The sequence below is a fragment of the Anguilla anguilla genome, chromosome 3, assembly GCF_013347855.1.
Source record: "Anguilla anguilla isolate fAngAng1 chromosome 3, fAngAng1.pri, whole genome shotgun sequence".
Taxonomy (NCBI): Eukaryota; Metazoa; Chordata; class Actinopteri; order Anguilliformes; family Anguillidae; genus Anguilla; species Anguilla anguilla.
The window spans coordinates 42,749,456-42,777,426 of NC_049203.1; the positions used below are offsets into that span (position 1 = coordinate 42,749,456).

Consider the following 27,971-nt stretch of genomic DNA (forward strand, 5'->3'; position numbering starts at 1 on the left):
CCGCCAATCTGTAATTATTTCCATATAAACTACTGTAAAATCAATTAATGCGTGCGTTATATGTATCTGCCATTTTGTCCTACTGTATTTATTTTCTTATATTTTGTAATGTCTCATTTTCACTCATTTTGGTTGTCTGTCACTACGACTGTTTTATTTATTTTTATTTTTATTTTTTTAAGGAAATATAAACATTTTGACCGGTCCAGGCGTGACCGGTAAATGTGAGAGAAATTCAGTCATACACAGTAACACACACCAACAGGCATGCGCTGTATCCATTGCTTAAATTCGCTAAAAGTAATTTCCATAAGAATAGGATGACGATCACGTACATCGCGTCGCCGTTGGCAGGAACATCCACAAAAGAATTTACACAATTGTGTTTTCTTAAGAACATAATGCAGAAGTTTGGCTGCTGGAATGAAAAAAAAAGTTTCACAGCGCTTATGGAACCTTCCAGCTCCCTCTTGTCTTCCATTAATTCCCTAGTTTCTTTCTGGGCCACCTGACGTGCTTGTGCCCTAATCCCCGCCGCGAGGTTTTAGTTGTAAGATTAGTCATACCCCCTACCAGGTTGTTCAGCTCTATGCTGTTGTCTAAGCAGGTGCGTTATGTTGAATGTTGTGTACACAGGTGGTGCGATGAAGAGGATTATTTTGCCTGTTTGTTGCCGCCTTCCGCACCCTGCATCACCTATCTCATTTCATCGTTGGATTTGCTTTTCTAACGGTGCCACAATGTGCAATTAAAGAAAAAGTCAGACTGTGCAATTTTGCTGGGTCTTCGGTACAACTGTAATATTGCTGTGTGCCCGTAAGAAATTTAACAATAGCAGAACAATAGTGAACATACGGAGTGTCCTGATTTTGTGTCCATTTAAATAATAACAATAATGACGATACTACCTCCACTGCTGCTGCTACTACTATTGCTACTACTACTAATACTACAGCTACTACTACTACTACTAATACTATTATTATTATTATTATTATTATTATTATTATTATTATTAACAACTGCATGCATTGTTGGATGAGTAATCTCACATTTTTCTACACATTTTAAAATTAAAAATATTAGGGTGTGTTTCCCTATATACACACAGCTTATTGTATGATTGTGTTATAGTTATTAGATGATTTTCTGATTGCTCTAGTGATGACGACAAGGATTTATTTTTCTTAGTGCAGTATTTTTAAACAGCAGACAAAACAAGTTCATGTAGTCTTCATGACTTCTTAGGAAGCGCTGAGAAGTAAGATTGACGAGGTACTAGGATACAAAACGTTCGGTTCAGTGCGGCATGTCCCATGACCGCGAGGCTGTGGAAATGACTGAATGGATAGGTATTAGCCACAGGAGTTGGAAAACTCATGTTTTCTGGCTGTAGTCTTCCAGCGCTTCCGCTGACGATATACTGTGCAACATTAAGCCTCGAACTTCCTTTTGAATTGTTATGACAGCGATTAATTGCACAGCTGTCAACTGCAAACAGCTGGGAATGGTTATAGCCGACCAATCCGCAGAAGGTCTAGCCCTACTGCGTCCAGACGTGGTATTTACCTCAGGGCTAGAACAATAGGCCAATGCGGGTGTCTGTCTGCCAAGAAAAATGGGTTTGGTGGAAAACACAATAATAAATAAACATACACAAATACATTCATCTTCAAACGTAGGGGGATATACAGAACCGAAAGTAATGTACAATGCATTCATTTTTAAATCACCAGTTAAATGACTGGAGTTTTTCTAATTTGCCCAATCGGAGCGTGGAAAGGGCGGGGAGTCTAGAAACGAGTATAGAGGCGGAGCACAGGCGTTAGATTTCAGTACCGTGGACAGCGCCTCGCACTTTACTGCAAGAAATGTGAATCCGGAGATTTTTTGTTTACTCTGGACCTACCCCCTTCGACATGAAAACAAAATTGAATGCGCGAATTCTAAAACTTCCTTCTTCGACGTGTGCGATTTATTTTTGTTTTTGAGCGACGGAAACAAGCTTTCTGGAGCTGCAGTTTGTATGTGTGTGCGTGTATGTCTATGGGTGTGATTATCAAATAACCCTGAGCGAAACATAAAGGATTAATTAAGTTAAGCTTTAAAACCTTTTTCAACAGTTTAAGGAATGTTGCTATCAGATAATCGCTTCTCATAGCGTTCACCTACGAAATCCTCTTCATTGCGTTATTTATGTGGTTTTAAAAAGGCGCATTATCATGCAGTTAAAAACATAAAGTTTCTCAACCTCGAACCTGCAGTGCATTAGAATGTATCTATAAAATACGTATATATTTCAATTTTTCGTTTTATTTTGAATAATCCCCCGGTAACCGCTGCCTTATGGACCTAGATTGTTTTGATGACATAACCCTCCTGAAAAAGATGAAGTCTCTCCACTACTTTTTGAATTGTGCTTGGAAGCGTAGGGGAGCGTAGTGGCGCGAGGATCTGCAGGCGAAGCGCGTTTTACTCTCGGGAGACTCTCCTGAATTTGCCGGTCTCCTCGCCAATGTAATTTATTTTTGACCCAAGACGAATTTTATCTAGATTTATTTTATTTTTAAAAATATTTTTTTGTATACCCCTTCCAAAATGAAGAAGTTTCGGAAGGTTTTGGACGGACTGACAACCTCCTCCCCAGGCAGTACCGGCGGAACCCCGCTGTCCGGCAGCACAGCCGGTACGCCAACCGCAATGCCATCTCCCAGAGAAATAGAAGTACAGGAGACGTTAGTATCTGAAAACTTTCATATTTGTAAGGTGAGTTTTCGACTTTATTTATTTATTTATTTATTTATTTAAAAGGCTTTGGTTGAATTATTGTCTGTTAAGGTGAAGACACGTGTGCCGCCCATTTCGTTGATTGACACAGTTGTCGTGATGCTTTGTGGCGATTAAAAACATAAAATCACACACTCCAGGCAACTGCTCAAAGTTTAACTGGCGAAACCATGAGGCCCTGCTAATCATAAAACCCATGCCTCCGCACCCCGAAGTGAACATTATGCTGGAGTACAATACAGCATGTTGGCTTGATTTCATGCGATTAAAATAAAAAAAATAAAATAATAATAATTTTATAAAAACCACTATTTTTGTTTATGCCTTTAAAAAGCAATTCAAACCAACACACCACATAAACGTCTAACAGATGGATCTGTGTTATTGTCTTTTGATCATTTGCGTGTGGTGTTCTGTAGCCGTTAAACGGATATCGTCTGTTCGCTTTGCTTACCGACGGGAGGATAAAGCCATTGGCGTAATACACGTTATTATTTACAGTATCACATGTCAGCGATAGTCAATATCCCTCCAGCAGGATCCCATTAGCACGCTTTACTGCCTAAATCGGGGCACAGCAGAAACGCCTGTTCACGAGACAGGCTCTGATTATTAATTCGACACAGGCTCCCGCGTCGGGTCTCCGCCTCATCCATTCAAGCTTTTCGTCTCCGTTTGTTGTATTTCTGCAACGATGCGGTTCCACTCTCGCGGACTCGGGACCTCTATCTGCAGTAAGAAAAACTTGGGTCTAAGACTGATGACATAATTGGCCTGCCTCACTTGAATAAAAAGTGACGGTCCTGCAGTTAATGTGGTTCTCGTTTGGGGTTATTTTTAGAAGCAAGGGCGCCCGTTGCTGATCCATAGGGCGCTGACTACAGCGATTATTCCTCCGCTTTCAGGAGCGAATTTTTGAATCTGAAATGAATTATTCATTGCAGAATGAATGAGCTCGGGTATCTAAAGCAGCCAGTACGGAGTGCCGGGAGGAGGGCGAGAGCAAACGGGAAGGGAAAATAGTCAAACGGGGGCCGTCAATTGGCTTCCAGCTAACGGTTGCGGCAAAGTGGTCGGGGCGTGGAAACGGAGAAAGAACTGGAATGAACTGCTGGTCGCCGGTTAGACCACGTGGAGTCGATCTATGTAGTCGGACAGCGCCCCGCTATCAATTGAAACGCTGTCTAGTTTCAATTAAATCAGACTCTTTTGACTGCAAGGTGACTTTAAAAAGCATTGTTTTAGAGCTAGCTTTTGCTCCACATGTTTATGCATGTTTTATGACAATGCAAGACTTTATATTTGTCGGCTTGTAAAATAACTAAGTAACTGACCAACTAACTATATGAGTTTCGAGTGTTGGAGTTGTTCCAGCAGAACTTTCCATTGTAAAACTTTAATACTTGTTAAAATAATGTACTCCTCATTCTTGAAAAGATAAGAGCCCCATTATGCTTTTAACACGAAGTTTTATGACATAATCTCTCTCTCTCTCTCTCTCTCTCTCTCTCTCTCTCTCTCTCTCTCTCTCTCTCTCTCTCTGAATGTGTGACCTTTACTTTTTGTGATTGCTTGTGGGCTAACACGGCAGAGAAAGATGAACCTTATACTCCGTAGAGAGGACAAAGTGAGGCATGTGAGCTAACAGAATTCAAATATTTGTTTGTCTGTAATATCCATATGGTTTATTTAAAATATATGTATATGTTTAAAATAAATATGCGTAACATAGCATAGATCTCATCGCACGTGCACATGAATAGTTATATTTGTTGTTCCTGGTTCTAGGAAGTTATGAGTTATGGGCCAGAGGGGTCATGGTGTGTGTGTAGAGCTGTTGTGCAACATTAGGATAAGTCTGCGCTTTGATTTGATTGTTGTTTCGGAACTTCAGTAGCATGGTGAACATGGGCGATGGCATCATTCCATTTTGCTCAGCTTGACATCCTTAAGTTTTTATATACACACAGACACACACTCGTGCTCAAAAACACATGGACTCACGCACACCTGCGCACATGCAATTCACACACACACGCACACACACACACACACACACTCATATATATTCAAGATGCATCGAAAATTGATGTCATAATGGACATATTTTAAATGACAATAGTAACTGCAATAACTGAGTCACTGATGCAAATAGATTTTTAATCCGGCTTGGAGGAAGAAAAAGGAAATGTGAAACGCAGACGTGAGTAATGGAAGAGGAGTTACAGATGGTGGAGGGTGGGGGTGTGGTCAGAGTGGGAGAGATTTCTGCACAGGAAGTCCCTGCCTCGTGGCCAAAGCGCTCAGGGGAAATTTCCCCCCCCCCCCCCGTTTGATGAATGGAGCGGAGCACGGGCGCTCTTCTCTTCTGCTTGGCTCCTGCTTCCGCTGAGCGCATAACCGTCTCGGCCTCCCGGGCTATTCATTTGCAACGTGGGCGTCTTCGAGTGCCGCGTCTGTGGGCCAGGGGTCCCTGAGTGCCTGTTAATTCTCTTTAGCGCTCCCCGTCGCCCCCTGCGCTGCTGAAGAAAGGCCACGTGCCTTTGAGTGATGTCATGCCGTTTTTTTTCACCCCGACGAGCGTTACGTCTTCTCGGAGCGCCCAGAATTCCCGGCTCACGAGGAGCCGGAGGCATGTACCGCACCGGGACTTTGGATTTAGGGGCTTCAAGGGTCCTCCGGGGCGGTACTCGACAGAGCGGCCCTGAGTGGGGGGATGTGCAGGGGGCGTGTCCTGTCCGTCACGTCTCATTGGTCCTGGCCGCTGCCGCTGTGGCACCCGCCCCCTGAATAGAGGCAGGAACCACTGCGCCCGAAACTCCGCCCACTTGCCCACGGAACCAGTCATGTTTCTATTTAGCCATGAGTTAGGGAGAAAGCCGTACCCACACTGTCACTGCTCCCATATGCGCTGAGGATCACATCCCTCTCCATGATAGGGAGAAAGCCGTACCCACACTGTCACTGCTCCCATATGAGCTGAGGATCTCATCCCTCTCCATGATAGGGAGAAAGCCATACACACTGTCACTGCTCCCATATGCGCTGAGGATCACATCCCTCTCCATGATAGAGCGAAAGCCATACACACTGTCACTGCTCCCATATGTGCTGAGGATCACATCCCTCTCCATGATAGGGAGAAAGCCATACACACTGTCACTGCTCCCATATGCGCTGAGGATCTCATCCCTCTCCATGATAGGGAGAAAGCCATACACACTGTCACTACTCCCATATGTGCTGAGGATCACATCCCTCTCCATGATAGGGAGAAAGCCATACCCACACTGTCACTGCTCCCATATGCGCTGAGGATCACATCCCTCTCCATGATAGAGAGAAAGCCATACACACTGTCACTGCTCCCATATGTGCTGAGGATCACATCCCTCTCCATGATAGGGAGAAAGCCATACACACTGTCACTGCTCCCATATGCGCTGAGGATCACATCCCTCTCCATGATAGGGAGAAAGCCATACCCACACTGTCACTGCTCCCATATGCGCTGAGGATCACATCCCTCTCCATGATAGGGAGAAAGCCATACCCACACTGTCACTGCTCCCATATGCGCTGAGGATCACATCCCTCTCCATGATAGAGAGAAAGCCGTACACACTGTCACTGCTCCCATATGCGCTGAGGATCACATCCCTCTCCATGATAGGGAGAAAGCCATACACACTGTCACTACTCCCATATGCGCTGAGGATCACATCCCTCTCCATGATAGGGAGAAAGCCATACACACTGTCACTGCTCCCATATGCGCTGAGGATCTCATCCCTCTCCATGATAGGGAGAAAGCCATACACACTGTCACTGCTCCCATATGTGCTGAGGATCACATCCCTCTCCATGATAGGGAGAAAGCCATACACACTGTCACTGCTCCCATATGCGCTGAGGATCACATCCCTCTCCATGATAGGGAGAAAGCCATACCCACACTGTCACTGCTCCCATATGCGCTGAGGATCACATCCCTCTCCATGATAGGGAGAAAGCCATACCCACACTGTCACTGCTCCCATATGCGCTGAGGATCACATCCCTCTCCATGATAGAGAGAAAGCCGTACACACTGTCACTGCTCCCATATGTGCTGAGGATCACATCCCTCTCCAAGATAGGGAGAAAGCCATACACACTGTCACCCCGTAAAACACACATCTATGGGCGTTACATTTTTTACATTCTATTTGGTAGACGCTTTTATCCAAAGCGACGTACAATAAGTGCATACCGAAGGTCATCGGAGCAACAGAACACTGGTTCGATAAGGTGCAATCAAGTACCAGTTATCCATAGCCATGAACATGAAGGCTAGTTCACACAGTAAACGTAGGCTAAGTCAGCGGAGCTACGGCTAGTCAAAATTAGAGCGGGTTCCCTTCGCTCGGGCCCGCTCTGCCCCGCAGTGGAGTGGCCGCCCGCGGTTCCTCTGTAGTGCCGTTCCGGCTCCGGCGCCGGAGCGGGAGCCCGAGCGCGGACAGGAGGACGGAGACGGAGAGGCCCGGCTCTGCGATGGCGATCAAACGGCCGGACGCGGCGGCGCCCCGGCGCTCGCCTCTGATCTCGCTACGCCGGCCCTCGGCCAAACGCGCGCTAATAACGGAGAGCGCGGCGGGCGAGAGGAAAGCCGCTCCGCCTTCGGCTACGCCGAGCTGGCTTTCCTTCCATTCGGGGCTTTCCTTATCGCCACACCTCTCGGTGTTCCTCGTTATCTCTGCGGCGGTGGGTGAAGATTCAAACGAGCGTTTTTTCCCCCTCTGATCCCGGCCGGCCCTGCGTCATTGGCTCGGCTGGTCTAGGGTGGGCGGTCCTGGAGTGACGGAGCACACGCTGTGAAGTGCTGAAGCCCGCTCTTAATTAAGCTTCATTACAGGGCGCGTGGACTCGCTGCGGCCACGCCTTCTGATGCGCGGAGGCAGCTCGCTGGGTGTGCGAATCACGCGCTGAATTGACAGCGTCAGTCACCTGTGTTGCTGGGGAGATTTGGTGCCTGCCAGAAGTCATGTCCCTCCCATCTTTCCTCCTAGAAATGCTATTCCTGTGTTTTACCCTTTTAACCCTCCCTTTAATCTTTAGTCAGCACGCTTATCTAAGACACTTTATAAATATTGGCTCTGATCTAGGACCAGTTTTGTCTTTAGCCCATATTAAGAAAGGTTAGGTTACGGAGAGGGAAAAACTGATCTCTGATCTGCAGCCCTACGCTCAGAAGCTTTACGAACACGGGCCCTGCTTTCTGTGGCCGGTGAGTCTCCACGCTCGCGGCATCTCTGCCAGTGTCTGTGTGTCTGCGGTCCCACCCCAGGCAGAGACAGCTTAGCGTGAAATCGGGAGAGGGGTTTCTGTCATGTCCCCTGCCGTCTGTGGGTTTGTTCTCTCTTCCTTCCGTTCGACGGAGCGAAAGCTCACGCCGGCGACGCGCGGTGGCATCAGTCACGGCGCGGCGTCAGACACGTCAGTCATCGGCGCGGGCGTCGGGGGAATGGCGGGCATCACTTTGGCAGCCAGAACTCCTGATCTGAAAGCATTGCTGCACAGGCCTCTTCCTCAGGCTGTACCCTCTCACCACGTTCTGCTTCCGGAACTTTCCATCCTGTTTCACTCGCTTCCTCATTTGCTCACTTTCAGAGGTGGAAAGTGACAAATTACGACTGCTCTCATTACTGTACATAATTACATTAAGCCCTGTAATGGCACTTTTTTGACTATGATTAAATAAAAAAAAAAGCATTCTACTTTCCTATTTTAATTTTGATTACTTTTATGCAGAACAGAAATGTATTATGCAAAGACTAATGAACCAATTAGAAAAAAATTGAGTTTGAAGATTTGGTTTTTTAAGCCAGTCGAATGAAAGTAAGGGGCCGAAATACATACAGCTGGTCACATAGGGATATAGGTAGAGCCAGCAAGGGGGAGAACAATCCCATTTCTATCACTAGTGTGAATAGGTCACACTAGCTATCATTGCTATTTCATTATTTCATCGTCAGCAAATTATATTTAGTCATTGTTTCCGAAAGAACAGCAAAGGTCTTTGGCCAAACTGAACTGAATAGGACTCGAGTGCTGTACTGTTACAGCTACAGAGTGGTGCGAATCAGTGGTCTGAGGTGTCATTCCCCGACATCATGACATCATCCCCTGGTAAGGAATTACATCAACTACATTATGATCCACAACCATGAAAAGGTAGACCAACATTGGATAGCATTAAATATCAGTTCAGTTTTCACAAGACACGCTAGGTGAGCTATTAAGCTAATAGAATTGCAATTTTAAAAATATGTGATGCTCGTATATAAATTGCCATGTGGCAAAGGAAAGAATGCTAGGCTATTCTGCCCTACAAAGAGCAGTAACTACGCAAACAGTGAAATTGAGAGAAATGGAGAGAGATCAGTGTCCAAACATCCTTCAGCAGTAGCCTGGATGGATGTCAGTGTACTCTTGTCTCACCATCTTAGCTAGCTCATACTCAAGTTTTCAGGATATTTGTATTTAAATCTGAGTTCCACCATTGCTTTCACTCTGAATGGTGCCATCTTTATTCTGGTTAACTAGCTAGCTAAGTGGTTTTCTGGATGGGTGGGTGCCGTTCTAAAATGGCAAAATAAATGTATTTATTGATAAAGTGCATTTGTCCTGGTTGCTTACGAGGATATATCCTAGTAAGTATAATATTGCCTGATTTTTAGAGATATAGTTTTGTTGATTGTAGATGAGCAAAAAACAAAGTTAATTCTGTACTTTTGGTGAATGGACTGCATTTATATAGCGCTTTTATCCAAAACACTATACAATTGATGTATCTCATTCACCAGAGCAGTTAGGGGTTAGGTGTCTTGCTCAGGGACACTTCGACATGCCCAGGGCAGGGGATCGAACCGGCAACCCGCCGACTGCCAGACAATCGCTTTTACCTCCTGAGCTATGTCGCCACTTTTTTTGTGTACTTATTTACTCTTATTTGAGTCATTTGTGGTATTAATATGGAGAGTTGGTATAAATGTAACAGTTTTTGGATTTTGCTCTTACCTTTATTGAGTCGGATACAAATTAAACCAAAGTACATGTCCGATGTTACATTGATATGACCTGGTCTGCATAATTGTAACAGAGGGGCGGGATAATTGTAACAGTAAATTGAAACACCCTATGATGTGCGTATGGAGGTTTTTTTTGCAAATACTCATGTTAATCAAGTAACCACTTTTACAATGGTAACATGAGACTAGCCACATTCTCAGATTATGAAGCATGGGGCTTTATTCATGAAAAAAGACGTAAACAGAAGCAAATTCGTAACTTAAGGTGCAGTGAGTTGTGATAATGTCCAAGTAGATTAGGAAAGTTGCTTTTGTTTGTTTCTTAACACCCAGGTAAGCTTTTACAAAGCAAGACCAATCTGGTGTATGCTCATTATAAATGCCTGTGACCAGATGGCTGTTTCTTTTACATTAATTACTTGGAGCATCTAGAAGATGAGGCTATGTCAGGGCAGCAAGCACATTAGCTGAACACATTTAACATTAAACGCTGAACGAACAGAAAAATTCAAACATGATGGGTACAATTAATTTATTTAGCAAATATTAAACACTGTTTAAAATGCCTAAGGGCTCCCCAAAAGAACATTACATTGTAAGTGGTTTTCAACAGCATCTAGTATCCCTAATCTTCTAATCTGAAGCCCTTTTCATGACCTCTCTTGCCACCAAACCACTCGTTTTCTCATGATGGCATTCTGGAAACATATAACAGCAAAAAAAGCATGTTATTTGTTATAGCAAATCAGAAGTGGCATAACTGTAAAAGCTGTTACATTTATACATACATCATGTTTTTAGTCACCTAGCAAACAATGCACTCAAAAAACTATACTAACTTTTCAAGAACAGATGACTACTTAACCCCTTAAGTCACACTGGCCCGTACTTGGGCCAGTGTGGATTTATTTGCATTCATTCGATGTTTTTATGGTGAAACTTTCAGTCAGCCTGGTCACACGATATACCATTTGAAAGATTTAAAACTTAGAGTTCCTTGTTTTCTAACATGTGGGATGGCAAAACAAGCTTGCGGGTCCTCACCTTCTATGCGTTTTGGATATCCACGGACTACATGAATCATGGTAGAGTTGGTGTTTTTGTCACGGCAAGGACCCAGCGAACAAAATCCAAAGTCATTTTTATTTTAAAAAATGTAATCAAAGAACACGGGGAAGCATCTCTGGTTTGGATAGACTCTCTGAATTAATATGAGGCCACCCATAAGCTTCTGTGACGAGTACTGGCCAAGCAGTCCCTCAGTATAGCCAATGGAACCCACCGTACACCAGCAAATACTCGCCCTGGACAGTCTATCTTCTGCCCAATACAACCAGCCAGTGGTGAGATATTATAGTGACAAATGAAAAGCATTTTAGCCAATGGAATTACATTTCTAACGCTGTATAGTTTGTTAGGATTGCATGAAAGGACACGTTTTTTTTCCTGTGTAATCAAACAATAAGTTATTCAGTATGCTCGCTGAAAATGTTACACACCAGAAATTTTTAAAAAATTAACGTGGCTTTATGCTTAAAAGGCTGTTGTTTTACAACAAAAATGGATGACTTGGCATTTAGAGGCCTTAGAAGAAATCACTCGTCTGAGTTAATATTTCTGAGGAGGACAGAGAAGACAGCTTTGACTCCACAGCAGAGGGCATGTGGAACGAAGGACTTGATCCCATTTTATATTGACGAACATCTAAATAAATTCTCAAAATATACTAAATATGAACGTGAAATTGTGGGACATGCTTAACATTTTTATGGAGGTGGGATATTTTACAAAAGCTTGAATCAATGGACCTCAATCATTGGATTAGTAAACTATTTAGCTAATGTAGTTATTTTCTATAAGCTTCCATACCTGCTGCTGCCAGAGGTGGTGAGGGGACAGCAAAGTGAGAAGGTGGAGAAAAATGGCCTTTTCGGAAACTTGCCTACACATAGCTTATAAAAGCAACACAGAATGCTCATTTTAGTGATATTGTCATTAAACCTGAATCCGGATTTGTCCAGTGTTGTGGCTGTGGCAGCATTGCATTTCTAAATCCACCAGGCACACTCACATCTGTATCCATTAAAAAAAAAAAGATATTTTAGGTGAGAAAACCTGCCACTTCCACTGTGTTTGAGCTTCTCTTCCTTTCTTTCAGAAAAATGTAGCATATACCCCCAAGGGTTACCATTCAGAAGAGACCAGGATTATGCCTGCAGTCACAATGGTTCAAGAATAGTAACCATTTCATTTTCGTTATGTCATTTTGTCATTGTGTTTAAAAATGGGGGTGATACAGAAGGGCTTAAAATGTTGAATGATTTGATTCATTGTAAATAAAATAATGCCTTATAACCGAAAACGACTTGCAGAAGACATTTTACTTGCCTCAGTCAAATAATTCTTCTGAAATATTTCCCATGAAGGTTGTTAAATTGCTACGTTCTTTTGGCACACGTTAGAGGACTGAATTACGCATATACATATCTGAAATGGCTATGATTGCAGCAGTGTACAAAAAGTTATTGACCATGTTACAGTTATCAAACGTTACATTCATAGTGACTCTTCCCTACTTCTACTTTTACTCGGGTGAATTTTCACTGCAGTAGCAGTACTCTTACTTAACTTGGAATTTTCAGTACTGTTTCCACCTCATTGCTCATTTTCTGTTCACGGTTTGTCATGAAAATAAATTGGATGAGTGACTGTAGGATGGCAGATTCAAATCAAAGCACAGAATTGAAATATCAATACCACTCAGTCAAACGTTTCAACTTTTCCCACAATCATTCATGTACTTCATTGTCTTTCATCCTCCATTCTCAAATTTCCTAGACTTCAGGTTTTGGGGTAATTTTGTTACAGACATATGAATTAAATATATGGTCTGCTGGGTTATTCTCTCGTACTCGTGATCAAAGAATATACCCTGATCTCCATCAGTAAATATTCAGTTGGATAAAGATACAGCATCTACCGTAATTGTACGGGAAATTATGCAGAATGAATGTGCCTGCTTGGCTAATCAACAATAGCATTGTTTCATGGCTATAGTGGTTTAGTTTTGCTGAGTTCTTCCGGCAAGTTGCTTTGCTTCAGTGCTAATACCACAGCTTGGGCTCCTCATAGCAAAATATTAGTTCTCTGGAGCAATAAGAAGACCTGCATCAAGGACACATGAGCCAACAATTACCCCCGACACAAGCACTGATAGGCCAATGATGGACAAATTTAAATTGCTCTTCAAGGTCAGAAAGACTAATGAAAAGCATCTGAATCAAGGACGATTGAGATTATTTAAACTGTTATGTCATGTCAAGGACTGACAGAACAGAGAAATACCTGCTTCTAGGACATGTGCAATAAAAAAAAACCTTTATTCAGCGTGAGGTAAACCAATGAAAATCATTGCTGAAGGACACATGAGCCAATGAAATGTTTGCTTCCAGGGTATGAGAACAAATGCAAATGCCCGCCTCAATGTCAGACAACCGAGAAGCACAGTTTCACTGTTTCACTCCTTCAAATGAAACACCTTGTATTTTTTTTAATGATTCAGAGGCTTCCATGTTTAATCTCGCGTGCAGCACGAGGAGCGGCCATGTGACTCTGAGAAACCCCCAGCCTCCCCTTGAACGAAACATTGTAAAAATAAATCACCTTTTTTTTTTTTTTTTAGGGCCGGCACAATATTTCTTTAGCCCTGATGCACTGTGCATCCAACCATAATTATGTTTCCTTGTAAACTACCGGCTGTCCCAGAAAGAAAGAAATACGACCAGGTGCGTCTCCCTTAGTGATTCACTGCCGCAATTTTCTACAATTTAACACGCTGCATTACTTTTGTATTTACTGGCAATGCATTTTTTTTTTTATCCCCCTCATCCTAGTTTGGAATTGCCAATCTTAATTGCAGGCTTGTACCTCCTCTGCAAATTTTGCCAGGAAAATCTTCTGGCTGTGCACACAGGCAGGCACTCTGCTTTAGTCTCTTCGGTCAGCCGACAGGGACGCAGAATTATGCAGCTGGCGCGGTGGGTTTATCTATGTATTTATACAGAACTTTTCGAGCCTTGCCTTCAAAACCTTCAAAACCTTCAGAAGGGCCCCAGGCAGAATAAAGGTAAGACATACATGCGTATGAATAGCCAGATTGCTGGGACCCCATTGAGGATTTTTCTATTGATCAATAAGACAATGATAACCTACTGGCAGAAACCTTCCCTCCTTGGGAGGCATGAATGCTGATCTCCCATCACCCCACGGGGCTCACCGGCACAGCTTTGTTTCTCTCAAGGTCACGTGGCACAGTACTGTACAACTGCCAAAGCAGGGTGTTCCATAAGGAGACTAAAACAATGGTCTTTCAATGTCGCAAGCAAGCGTACATGTCACACAGTTCTGGTCTACTATGATTTCTACCGCCTGGTGCTTCCAGCCCTGGAGCTACAGTTTGTGGACTCCATTTTGGAGTCAGAAGACGTGTTTTCATTTTCTGGTCTTAAAGTGACAGAAAATAATAGGGTACAAAGAAGGCTTGCGCCCATCCAAATCAATGGTTATTCCCTTTGTTCAAAATGGGTCCTATTCAGACCAGAGATGCACACGGAAAAGTCAACTTCAGTCCTCAGTTCTGCAGCTCAGTAGCTCAAGCAACATTAAACTTGGGGTGTAACTGGTGCGTAAGAGAAGGGGAGCACATTTCATCCAAACACATTTTACAAACAAAAAATGTGCAAGGTCTAGTGAATCCCATCAGGGAGTCTAGCTGCAACTGCAAGTGGGCTCGATAAAATATATTTATTTCATGTAGAATGCATAATCAATGACATATATTTTGAAATTAGGCATAGAAATGTACTTTATATTGTCAAATCTAAAATTATTTCAGCTATTGTTGGGTTTAGAATTAGAATCATTCTTTAAATTTAACCTCGCATCTGTGTAAGTAGGAACTACACAAATGTTCTTTCAATCGATTATTCAGTAATTACCCCAGAAAATGTTACGCTCACCCAGGTCCTTGCTAAAATGAACCTTGAATTTTTCAGTCTTTGCAATCTTCGTTACTTGTAGATTTGAATTTTCTTGACCATCATCTTAACCTGTCAAATGACTGGATTAAAATGTTGATTAATGCAAAATTAGCCTTTAGAATAATGGAATTGTATAATGCTACTTTAGAATCCAAGGATAATTTTTTAAAGTAACTGTTCAACTTAAGTTTCAGTAAACTAAACATTATTATAATAAATAAAATAAAAATGCATAAGTGTAAAATATATTTATTCGGAAGAATAATTATTCATATTAAATTAAGTTTATATATCTATCACCTAGAAATTCCCGCTATGGCTACCAAGAAAGCTAGTTTAACATTATTTCATTTCAGTGGTTCCCAACCCTGTTCCTGGAGATCTACAGTCTCGTTGCTTTTCATTTCAACACTAATTTGGCAAACCTGACTCTGGCAATTAGCAGCTCAATGAGATCTCCAGCTGTTGAATGTGGTGTGCTTCGTTAGGGTTGGAGTGAAGCCTGCAGGTTTGTAGATCTCCAGGAACAGGGTTTATTTTATTCGTAATATCAGAGCCAGCTGTTGAGCTAGGGAGCTGTTATAGTTTTGCATGCAGGATGACATCAGCTAGACTTGACTGTTGACAGGGTGGGCCTGTCATTCAAATTTGATTAGGTTTAGTTAAGTTGAACACTCTTGTTTAACACTGTTTTAGTTTATGTATGTTATCGTGTTAGTTGTTTTATTCTGTGTGATACTGTTGTCATTGTTGTTGTTTTTTATGCTGTTTTATACTGCGTTGGCCCTGTCTTGGCTAGGTCTCACTTATAAAAGAGGTTTTATTCTCAATGTGACTTCCTAGTCAAATAAAGGTTTATTATTATTTTATTATTAAGTTCACAGCACACCAATTTTAAATAGTCCAAAAAATTTAATAAAACTAATTCAATCAAAAAAATAAATAAATTATCCCCCCCCCCCCCCCCCCCCGCCCCCCACAGAACAACTTTTCCTGTTTCAGCAACCATTACAATAAGTTCTCTGATGATTGAGGTCTTTGACAGCCCCAGCTATTATTGAAATTAGAATAAAACTTATTTATACCCTGTGATTTATTTAGCCTGATAATGCATGCCAGTAATATCAATGATAATGTGTGACTTTTTGACACAATCTTGGCAGGCATGTAGCTAGCCTCAGCATGCAAGCGCCCATTGCATTTTAATCTCCCAAAGGCATAAAATAATCTTGGTGCTTGTTAGTTAGTGATGATTACCGTGAGTTGATGCTTAGAACCATGGTACTGTACACAATCATAGTCCATAGAACTGCCATTGCAGAGTATCTCACACACCCACCAGGCTTTCTCGCTACCCTCGGGTACAAATTCACTGCTGCTGCATGATATTCATGGGTCAGGCAGAGTTGTTTTCATCTGAAGAATTTGTCCACATCTTCCATTTGAAGACAGGTAGCTAGGCAGCTTGAACCTTTTTCATGCTGCAGCTGTTCTTGACAAATTAGCCGGCTAACGATGCAGTCAGGAGTTGCCACTATTACCAACACAGAGACAAAATGCAGACAGCCTGCTGTCAAGAAAGGCCAACACTCTAAATACCCTTTAGGGGATTTAATTGTATCCCCTTTGCGTATGTATTTCACCCATTTGTTCATTCAGCGTAAAGTGGAAGGAGAGAAAGCTTTTTTCCAAGGCGGTACGCTGCTTTACTATTTAAATGATCAATTTGCCCCCCCCCTGTTTCAACACTCAAGCATTCCATGGGGAGAGGCACTCTCATCACATTGGTCAAGCAGAAACAACATACGGACTGTAAATCAATACATAAATGGATCTGCTACGTAGCGGGGGATACTGTCAGGTTTATGGTGACAAATTCTGTGAATGTGCAGAAACCTTTTTATTTCAGGAGGGCTTTGATCTCATAGTTCTTCATCATAAAAGTGTCCAGTATTTGCACAGTAAAATGTCCAGTGTTAATTTAACTCGAACAGAGTCCAGGCGGGACCGTTTGTACTCTGTAAAAGTTCATTTAACGCTGAACATTGTTCTGTGTAGAGGAATTACTGAAACAGCAGTGAAACTGGAAATCCAGTGTCAGTAATTGTGTGCACACACAGGCCCGAGCAACTTAACCTGAGCAAATTTACATTTTCTGGTTCGCGGAAAGAAGCTCCATCCGGGATTGAAGTTAAACAGGCCCACAAGGTGGCCCTGAATACCTGATTAGGAAAGAGATTTTTTTATTTTTCTTTGCCTAAAAGGGCCCGATGTGCTTTTGGCTTGGCTTTTTTTTTTTTTTTTAGCTTCCCCTTGCCGTCATGTCTTTCCTTTTCAATAAGCTTCTCACTGCTTTGCTGAAGATGCTGAAACATTACACGCATCTATGAACCTTAACGTTTTACTGGTTTACAGTCATCCTTCTCGTAAGCTCAGCTTGATAGCATTTAGAATGAGTTATAAATTAGACCGCAGCTTGTAAGATAATATCACCTTTCTGTCTCTCTGTGTTGCTGTTTTTAATTTCAATTGCGCACGCTCTGGGAACATGCAACCTGGACACACGTTCACATGCACCCGCACACACACGCACGTGTCTTTTTATTTTTTTGTTTTATCTCTGTAAATGTACTGTGGTGAACTTGTTGTTTTTAAGCAATGTTTGTATGTTTTTTGACTGACGCATGCCTTCTTGGCCAGGTCAGTGTCGTAAATGAGAATTTGTTCTTACTTTGACCTGGTTAAATAAAGGTTAAATTAAATAAATAAACATGCACATGTGCACACACACACACACACACACACACACTTTCTCAGTATAGTGTCAGCTGCACAAGCACGTTCACTCTGTCTCCAAGACATACCATAACTGGATTTATTACAACCAATTGATGACAAAAATGGAAAACCCTGCCAGTTCCAGAAGTAGGATTGGACAAACACAATTACAAAGATAGTCTTGATGCTGTAGAATGTGTGGCTTTCTGTCCCAGCGAAGAACAAAAGTAGGCATGACTGGAAGGACCCAGTAACCCGTACCAGTAATTTATTAAGATTATGGAGTACTTATTGATCCGATGTGTTGCACGAAACATGATCAGATTAAGGTTCTCCCCGGAATGACATGGACTAATTATTACAGAACAGGATTGCTACGCGCAGACACACACACACACGCACACACCCAGACACACACACACACACACATTCCATGAATTATTCAACACACTTCAATGAGTCCCTACTTGCATTTTGCCTGGGAGTGTCCACACAGATGACTGAAGATGTAAATGCCCCTAAAACGGGCCCATTTTGTTCTTACTGCCTTACCCAGAATGTGCATTTATGTTCTGCACCCAAGGTTGTGCACATAAGCACAGGTTATATTCAGAGTGCTGCACTTACCTGGGGAGGACGTGCACTTACAATACTACCTCGCAGGCTTGGCCTGCTCCTGCCGTCTTTGTCATTCTTTTGTACGCTCTATTTCATTAGGATAAGGACTGCATTGTAAACGGCTACTATTTGAAATGGAAGTGCAGGTTGTGAAGACCGGCCATTTTAATGGGGTAGTTCTGGTGATGAGTACATTATGTATATTTGAGCACAAAGATGCATAGATATAGAGTGAATGAGTAAGCCAATGAGTGAATGAGTGAGTGAGTGAGTGGGTGAGATAGACAGATAGATAGATAGATGGACCAGAGAGAAAGAGAGCAAAAGAGAGAAGTCACTGAAATGCAAATATTTCTGTGGGAAATAATCGTTCTGCTGGAATATAAAGGCCGTTGCACCGAGGAAGTTGTTAGTATGCATGACTGAAGATATCAAATCGAAAGTCAAATGAGGACCCAGAATTGAGGATGACAGAAGAAAACATTTTTCATCACAGTGACTCACAAGTCACTTCATTTAGGTGATTTCTGAACCATCCAGGCTGTTTTTGAAGGGAAAAAAAAAGATTTCTTTGAGAGCCAGGGGTGAAGGGAAATGTTGATTGGACACAGAGTGACTGCTGTGATAGGTCACAAATTAAGGTGTTCTCCACAGTGCTGTGTTCCATTGGTCCAATTAAACGGCACACCTGTGACTGCGCAGCCATTCTCCTGCCGCCGTGTATGCTGGGACGGGGGGCAGAGGGGCCACGGGCACTACACAAAAAAGCAGCTCCCCCGATCCAGGCAGGTCAGAGCGAACCTGGCCAGAAATAAGAGGGAGCCAATCCCAGCCATGTTCAGGAATAAATGGGTTTAGACACAGGTCAGAAAAACAGACTGAAATGTATTATGTTACAAAATGCAGCGTACCTCTCGAATGAATGGTATCTATGAGCTGAATGAAAAGCAGGCCGGTGGATTAAGCCAGAGGAGGCTCAGGGCCTTGTTTTGACTACCTCTGAGAGAAAAGGGAGGGAGAATACCTGACACTCATTAAGGGGAACGGGTGGGGAACGGGTGGGGTGGGGGGGTGGGGGTGAGGGGGTCCAGTCCAGTCCTGACTTTGTCAATACCAAAGAAGGGAAGAAGTCAGTGGAATTGTACTGAACATGTCAATAATAATAATAATAATAATAATAATAATAATAATAATATATGTGTGTACCATTATTCTTTGCAAATGTCTAACTGTTTGACATGCACAGTATCACAAAAATAGCAACAACAACAAAAAAACAATTAGGCCATTTAGTTACAGCACACACTCATGTGGACAATAAATTAAACAAAACCACTTTACCGGCATTTAGAAAACACTTCAAGTCTTGTATCCAGTGTGACTTGCAATGTAAACACAAGTGTAGTAATTCCCTATAGAGGGAAAGTGGAGTCCCAAGAGAGACTAAAAGCACAAGACTTGATTTACAACTTAACTCAATGAACATGGACTAAGTTATGCAAACAATAATAAAGCTATTTGGCTGAATACTGACTCGATCTAATAAGTAACCTGTAGACAATTCTTACCGCTTAAAATAAATGGTTTTCATCGCTCTCTGAAGGACTATATGAAGGTGAGCCCCTCGCCGGAATATCAAGTGGATGAGAACGCTGGTCTGGAGTTTGCCTCTCTTCTGAGTGTGTTTCACTCCTGGGAAAGTGGCCCAAAGCTGCTTTTATCCTTGTCACATCCCAGCTGTCTGAGATTGATTTATTTATGATTGCGCTTACTTTGCCCAGTTAGCCTTTAATCAAGATTTCAGTTTCCCTTTCTGGCTTGGAATGAAGGGGGGGGGGGGGGGGGAGGGAGCGGAGGCAAGTCCTGCTTCTGTCTGTATTTCAGCCTGTACCAAAAAAAACCCTTCTCCTTGCTCCTGGAGACCACGGCCCCGAGGACGTTTCTTGCAGCCGGGCCCTATCCTGGAGCCTCGAGGAGGCTTGCCGAATGGTGGGGAACGGCGTGAGGATGTAGATGTTTGGCGCTGGGTGGGGCGCACGAGGGGATTGATCCATGGTGTTTCTGACGGTGACTCGCCGGACAGAGCTGCCAGCCGTCGGTGGATTCCTCTCTCGGCAAACGCGGGCATTTATTTACGTTTTTAACTCCGTAACCCAACCAGCCAGAGCCTCACTCTGACGCGGCCGCAACAGATACAGACGGAGAGGGGACGAAGCACAGAGGTGGAGTGTGCGAACGTTTTCAATTTCAAATCCTTACTACCCCACAGGGAAGCAACCTTCACAACCCTCAGCTTTTTTTCATTTTTTTTTTTTTTTTTTTACAAACGGTGATATAACAAGGCCGGCACCCTGACGCCGGCGAAACACAGATACATTCCGTCATTAAAATTAACGCGCCAGCTCGGCGGGGGTGGGGGGGTTGGGGGGGAGTGGCGGTCTTAGCTTCGAGACAACAGCGGCGGTCTCTGAGAGAGAGAGAGAGAGAGAGACAGAGAGATGGACAAAATTGAAATATGAATGAGCGGAGGGCCGAGATTCGCCATCGCGCCGCGTGAATCTTTAATGGCCTTATCGCTCTCCGCGCGGGAGCGAGGGGTTGTCTCTATCCGCGGGCCTGATGAATGGGGCAGGGTGTTTTATCGGCCCGGGCGGAGCGGGAGAGCCCACTCCGGGGGCCGCTGCAGTCTGCGCTCTTAATTATTTAAGTGTTCTCATCAGCTGGATTAGATGTCAAACCGCCGGTGTTTTTGCAGGTCTTAATTGGTAGCTAATTAAAAGGTTCATATACAACCAGCTGGAAACCGCGCAGCTGGAGGAAGGCTGTTAGAATAAACACACACACACGCACGCACACACACACACACACACAGACAAGCACACACACACATACAGACAAGCACACACACACACAAGCACACGCACACACGGACAAGCACGCACACACACACACACACACACACACACACACGCACACAGACACACACACAAGCACACACACATACGCACACACACACACACACACACACTGTATATGTACTGGTCTAGCCGCAGAGACCAGACTAAGTCTGTATACGCTGTTCCAGCAATAGACTCAGTTAACTTTGTCTGCACTGTTCTGGCAGTAGAGACAAGGCTTTCAAGTACTGTTTGAAGACGTAAATTTCAGAACTCTGCACTATACTGTTTCTGAGGTTAGGGATTGGCGGATTCTGCACTGAACAAGACACTGTAACGGACTTCCCTGCGCTTAGCCATAGCAGTGCAGCCGTTTTCTGAGGCCGGTTTGACTCATGACGTTCTGCAGGGGTTGTACCCTGGGAACGATGCCAGATGTTTTACTGTAAGGATAAATCCAGTCTGAGCTGCTGGGAACCAGACCAGGAGTGCAGAAGAAGACTAATGCACTGCTACCAAGGAGGACCTTTGGGGGAGATTCAATCTAGAGTCCATTTCACACCAGTATTGAAAAAGGGGGGAAAAACACTCAACATTTGTAAAGATTGGTGCACTGTTTTGAGACTGCCTAAAAAAAAAAGGATTTTTGGCTTTTTATGCATGGAAATGTGCCTCCCAATCTCAGTGTCTTATAAAAATGCATTTCCCACGAACAACCACCTCTCCCTGACTCCTACAGAGAAGGAAATATTTTAATGCAATGTTCTTATGTTAATCTCTGTGTTGCAAACCACATTGGTGTTGCAAAATATATAATTGTGGGAATCCATTTTCTCACTGGAAAAGCTTCATCTCGTGCCTATTAATTCAGACTGAAATTCCAATTGCTACGTTGTTTCCCCTTTATTTCTCGCCTAAGCAACCTTTCCCATTTCAGCTGATGCAGTCGCTTCGCAAAACCTCTCCTCCCATACTGCTGAGGCTTCAGGTAGCGCTGTTGCTCGGCATCCACAGTTGCTCTGTGCCCTTTAGCATTCTGGGAAGGGTCAGGGGTCAGACAGCCGGTGCATAAACATCGCGTGAACGGGGCCGAGGTTACGCGCCGCCGCGGGGGTCCGCCCTGCGGTCGGCTGTAGCCTCCGGAAGCCTGGCTGTGTTCACCCTGCGGTCGGCTGTAGCCTCCGGAAGCCTGGCTGCGTTCACCCTGCGGTCGGCTGTAGCCTCCGGAAGCCTGGCTGTGTTCACCCTGCGGTCGGCTGTAGCCTCCGGAAGCCTGGCTGTGTTCACCCTGCGGTCGGCTGTAGCCTCCGGAAGCCTGGCTGTGTTCACCCTGCGGTCGGCTGTAGCCTCCGGAAGCCTGGCTGTGTTCACCCTGCGGTCGGCTGCAGACTCCGGAAGCCTGGCTGTGTTCACCCTGCGGTCGGCTGCAGACCCCGGAAGCCTGGCTGTGTTCACCCTGCGATCGGCTGTAGCCTCCGGAAGCCTGGCTGTGTTCACCCTGCGGTCGGCTGTAGCCTCCGGAAGCCTGGCTGTGTTCACCCTGCGGTCGGCTGTAGCCTCCGGAAGCCTGGCTGTGTTCACCCTGCGGTCGGCTGTAGCCTCCGGAAGCCTGGCTGTGTTCACCCTGCGGTCGGCTGTAGCCTCCGGAAGCCTGGCTGCGTTCACCCTGCGTTCGGCTGTAGACCCCGGAAGCCTGGCTGCGTTCACCCTGCGGTCGGCTGTAGCCTCGGGAAGCCTGGCTGTGTTCACCCTGCGGTCGGCTGTAGCCTCCGGAAGCCTGGCTGTGTTCACCCTGCGGTCGGCTGTAGCCTCCGGAAGCCTGGCTGTGTTCACCCTGCGGTCGGCTGTAGACTCCGGAAGCCTGGCTGCTTTCACCCTGCGTTCGGCTGTAGACCCCGGAAGCCTGGCTGTGTTCACCCTGCGGTCGGCTGCAGACTCTCTGGGCCCGGCGGGCTGGTTGAAGCTGCGGGGAACGGGCACACCCAGGCCCGCTTTGGAGGCGTAATGAAACAGCTCCCTGAATAAAAAATCGATGATCCGAGGCTTTCATTAGCGGGAGATTGAATGATGACTGTCGGGAGGTGGGAGGTGGGAGGTGGGAGGTGGGGGGGGAGGGGTGGAGGTGAGACTGATTGCCGGGGTTACACGGTCACCCGCTCGCGGCACCTCGGCCCCACGAGAAGGGCGACGCACGGTGAACGCCCGCACGTCTCCCTGTAGGCAACCGCTGTGGCTTTCTCTCCCTCCCTCCTTCTTCTTCTCCCCTTCCTTCGCTTTCTCTGTATCTCTGTATTGCAACCGCTTCATTTTACTTATTTATCTGTGTCCGTACAGTATAACAGTGCAGATGGACAGGAAGAATTAGGAGGGGAGAGAGGGCGGTCGGATTCGAACTGCCGACATCGCGGCTCGCGTCGAGCATGTGGTTTGCACTCTACGGGCTGCGCCACTAGAGGCCCCCTGTCCGTGCGTTTTTTTTTTTTTTTTTGTTTTACATTCATGAGCGAGAATGCATTATTGATGAAGGGGTGAGGCCGCAAAGCAAGTCAGCGCGTGGAGAAAGCCAGCGTGGCCGTGCGATTGCTCCGGTGCCAGAATGGATGGGGCGGGGGGGCGGGGGGGGCGGGGCGGGGGGAGGAAGTCCATCAAACGAGCCCAGAAGGTCTGATCCTGGTTGCGGTTCCTCCACCACCTGCTGTTCCTCCATTCTTCAAAATGTTACAGCAGGGATCCGATACATCGATCAGCAGTCCGTAGGTGTGCAGCGGGACGCCCTCAGGGGAAAAAAAAAAAAATGATGTGAAAACCCCCGAGATGGAGTGGCGCACGCCTCTCACTCAATCACGCCGAGTTCAGCCAATCTAAACCTCGAAGAAGAAAAAAAAAACTCTAAACTCTAAACATTGGTTGTTGATTAATCGTGAAATGCAAAGTCGAGCTCCCACGGTGGCCTTTACAGTACGTCTCCGTATATGTGTCAATGCCTTTTATTATTTTTTGACAAAATTGCGCCGTATTGCATTTTTATAGTCCTAATTAGCGTCGTTCTTGAAAGTCCATTTCTTGAAAATCTGCATCTGCTGTGTGAAGACGTGCTGTTCTGTGCATCTCAGTGTTTTTCCAAGTGTTCAGCCCAGTCACCACTTACTATAATGTATACTATACCGTAATGTTTTACCCACACTGGTGTTTTTTCCCCTCAGGAAAAAGCCCACAGCTAGAGCTTTGCAATAACCTCTTTTTAAGAGGTGCTATACGAAAGAATGATTCTTTTTTTAATCCAGGGGTTCTCAAACTCTACCCTGCACCCTGTGTTTGATGTTTTTTGTTCTAGCCACAATCCCAACACCCAAATCATACAGTAAAGAACTGTGGAGCGCTCTTAATGAAACACTTTTAATGTCTACCATGGATTGATTTGTCCACATTCTTTCAGAAACGGCTAAGCGTGTCATGAAACGAATGTCTCAATCGACTACCGCCTTCTTATAATGTGCTGTATAACAAATGCTAATTTTAGGAAGAGGGTAATTTTGTATTGGATCAAATTATAGGTTGACAGGGGACATTGGTGGCATTCTAATTGCTGAAATGAGTGACTGCGAAACATTCACTGAAAGGAACTGGTGCAAAATGAAGATATCGAGGCTAACTCAAAATAGAGACCAAAGCAAAGGCCATCAAGCCAAATCTGCTCACAGAAAGTGGCTCCAGGAGCAGGTGTGAGAGCCGCTGGTTTGGTTTGATTGAAACCTGCCTGCATGTATTCGTTTTTCCGTCTGAAGTCCTTGCATGTCCTTTGTGTTTTTCAGACGGTTCGTCACGGCTTCCCGTACCAGCCCACTGCCCTGGCGTTCGACCCGGTCCAGAAGATCCTGGCCATGGGGTCTCGGTCTGGCGGCGTGCGAATGTATCCTTTTCCCGCCGTTTCCTTCTCATTTCACTCAGCTTTTTTTGTGCCGCCACGTGGGCCAGACCGCTCACCGTCCCAAACCCCACGGGAGGGGGCGGGGGGTGGGGGCGGGGGTTTGGAGGAGGCGTGGAGCCAAGCGGAGCTCCCGTCCTGGCGTGCTCAGCCCACAAACAGGTAAGATATTCGCTCCCCGATGCGTCCCGCTGCCAGCCGGTCTCCGGGGGGAGCGTCTCCGGGGGAGCGTCTCCGGGGAAACGCTGATGGAGTCTTTCCTGTCTCGCGGGTGGCGTGACAGCGCTGGACTCTGGAAACGGGGAGGCGAGCGGGCCTGCGTCTGTGTGCGGGCTCGGGGGGGTCGTGACTCAGCGCCGGCGGACCGGAGCCCGGCAGCCGCTAACGCGGCGGTTCAGGCTGGAGGCGCCGCGAGCTCCTTTGAGCCGGGCCTATTCCCGTGAGCAACGCGACATCTCTGACACCTCCTCTCTCCTTTCCATCTCTCTCTACCTCTCTCTCTCATTCTTCCTCTCCCTCTCGCAATTTTTTCTTCCCTCCCTTGCCCTCGCGCCTCCGTCTCCTTTGAAGAAAATGACGGATTTCATTTTCGGTTAATTTTTTGACAGTTCGGAAGCGGTTAATTTCGGTTTCGCAAGCCTGGCGGGATGAGAAGCTCGTCGCATGCTTCCTGTGTGTCCTCCGCTGAACCCCGTCCCTCTTTCTAGTCCGCGTTGTAAATATTCACATCAACGGCATCTTTCATCTTTCCGTCTCTGAATTCCTCTCTCTCTCCAGTAGCCCCCCAGAGGAGCTGGACTCCTCTTCCGCGGCCCGGCGTGCGTTACTCCCGCTGTCCTTCTCCTTTATTTATGGAGGAACAGCGGCCGCTCCGGCCCGATATGTCTCTCTTTAGGACGGCGAGGGCGTAAATAACACGGTTTCTTCCAGCGATGTGAGCAGCGATTGGTCGAGATTGAGGTGCTGACAGATAAGGGGGGGCTACAGGCTTTGATGAATTCATTCGGGGTTTGTTGATTTATTTATTTATAATGTGTCGGTGGTGTAGCTGTTACTATGAACGGGTTTGGAGCCTTTTAAGACGCAGATGGGCTGCGTGTGAGGAAATGTGTGGAAAGCGGTAACGCCTCTCCGGTCAGGTCACAGGAAAGCGCTGCTAAAGGCCTTCCTAAGCTCTGGGGGGGGGGCGTAAACAGCGTTTCCTCCTCGGTGAGCACCGCCTTGCAAGCGTGTGGTGTGACTCGGTGGGTCAGGAACTTGTCTTATAACCACAGGGTTACCGGTTTGATTCACGTGTGGGGATACGTCGTGTTCCCCAGCAAGGTCCTGTGCTAATCCATCTTAGATGTGGACATGGGAGAAGAAAAACAAAGACTTAAATGGAAAACAAAGATTGTGTTGTTTATTAAAAAGGTTCATTGATGCGTGTGTGTGTGTGCGTGCGTGTGCTCGCAGGTGTGTTGGGTTCTTTGCGTTGAGAGCATTGGTCCCGGTGCATAAGAGGAGAGAACAGTTCAGTGGATCGATATTCTTTCCGAAGAGACTAGCTGCTCGCGGGTTCACAGAGACCGGCGGGGGGCACAGTGGGAAAAAGAGCCCGCGGCAAGAAGGAAAAGAGGGAGGGAAAAGAAGGAGGGAAACAGTATGAGAACCTCACTCACTTTATTATGCACAACCCATCGATCAATTAGCAATTAGCATGGAACCGAGATGAGGCCCTCTGCCGTGGTGGAGATCTTATGCAATCGCGCTCATGAGAGATTAATGCGGAGAGGGGCGGAGGGCCTCCGCGCTCAGAGGGGAGCCGCTCTACGCTCGTCCCCTGCCGGCCGGTAAGGGGTTCACAGGACGAGGTCCGCCGGCCATTAGGCGTCTGAGGAGGACGCCCGATCGGGGGGGCACTAGCGAAAAACGCGCCGCGGGGCAGCGTGCGGTCGCCTCTGCTCTCTCCGGAGATCGGAGCCTCTAATTGGCTGCGAGTTCGCCGAGCCCTGGTTTCCCGGATCGCACGCCGGGGCCCTCGTCTGCGTGGCAGAGGCCCGGCCAATCAGGACCCTCGATCGCGAACCACCTGAGACGGATGTCACGTGTTGCGTCCATTAGGGATGGTGCCAAATACAAATACCATATTCGGCAACATCAGGCAATGATAATTTGGCACAAGTGCATTCACTTCAAATGTTTTCTCCTCCTGAATTTGGCCAGTATTGTATAGATTTGAATCTTTTCTTCCCATCACTTTGGTGAGATTTGCTTAGAAGTCAGCACCACGTTTCTCAATTAGACACACACACACCTGCAGAGAGAGAGAGAGAGAGTGAGAGTTTCCCTTAACAATAGATAAGCCAGAGCGACACCGTCACACTTTGGAGACTTTAAAATGAGAATTAGTCAAACGCTGTAAATGCGATATCCTCCTCCTTCCGTGACTTTCCCAAATATTTGAGATTAAAATAACTGTGTTTTTTTTAAATCTGCAAAAACTCAGTAAAGAAATACAGGTAGTTTATGTCATTTTCTTCACAAAATCCCCCGCCAGACAATATATAACAACAGGTGCTTTTATCCGAAGTGCTAACGTGTCGCTGTCTACTTGCTATTTAGCATTTGAATGACCGGTGCTTTGATACGACTTCCCCATAAAGCGCTATTGAAACTAATTTCCCGCGCATGATGAATAATTGTGGAAGCTGTAGTTATGGAAATGATAGGCTTAGAAAACTGTGGAGATAACGGCACCAACATATTTTCGGGTTTTCACTGAGACTGAGACTTTGACCAAACTGAATAGAATAACTACATGACAACCGCGTGAAATGTAGCCAATTTGTATGCGTGCAGTCCCAGCAATCACAAA

At 45.4% G+C, this 27,971-nt stretch overlaps 1 protein-coding gene across 8 annotated transcripts in view; it reads left to right on the forward strand.

The window, feature by feature from the left end:
- The first annotated feature begins 1,741 nt into the window (after positions 1 to 1,741).
- The window catches only part of LOC118223253 (syntaxin-binding protein 5-like), a 177,751-nt gene continuing 151,521 nt past the window's right edge, over positions 1,742 to 27,971 (forward strand). For 4 of the 8 annotated variants that reach the window (XM_035409522.1, XM_035409527.1, XM_035409526.1 and 1 more), the window contains exons 1-2: positions 1,743 to 2,766; positions 25,002 to 25,099. In XM_035409522.1, coding sequence (XP_035265413.1) covers positions 2,599 to 2,766; positions 25,002 to 25,099 — 266 coding nt within the window. In that variant the 5' untranslated portion in view covers positions 1,743 to 2,598. Of the gene's footprint in view, positions 2,767 to 25,001; positions 25,100 to 27,971 lie in introns of all 8 variants that reach the window. The other 4 variants (XM_035409524.1, XM_035409525.1, XM_035409528.1 and 1 more) reach the window with 3 other exon arrangements.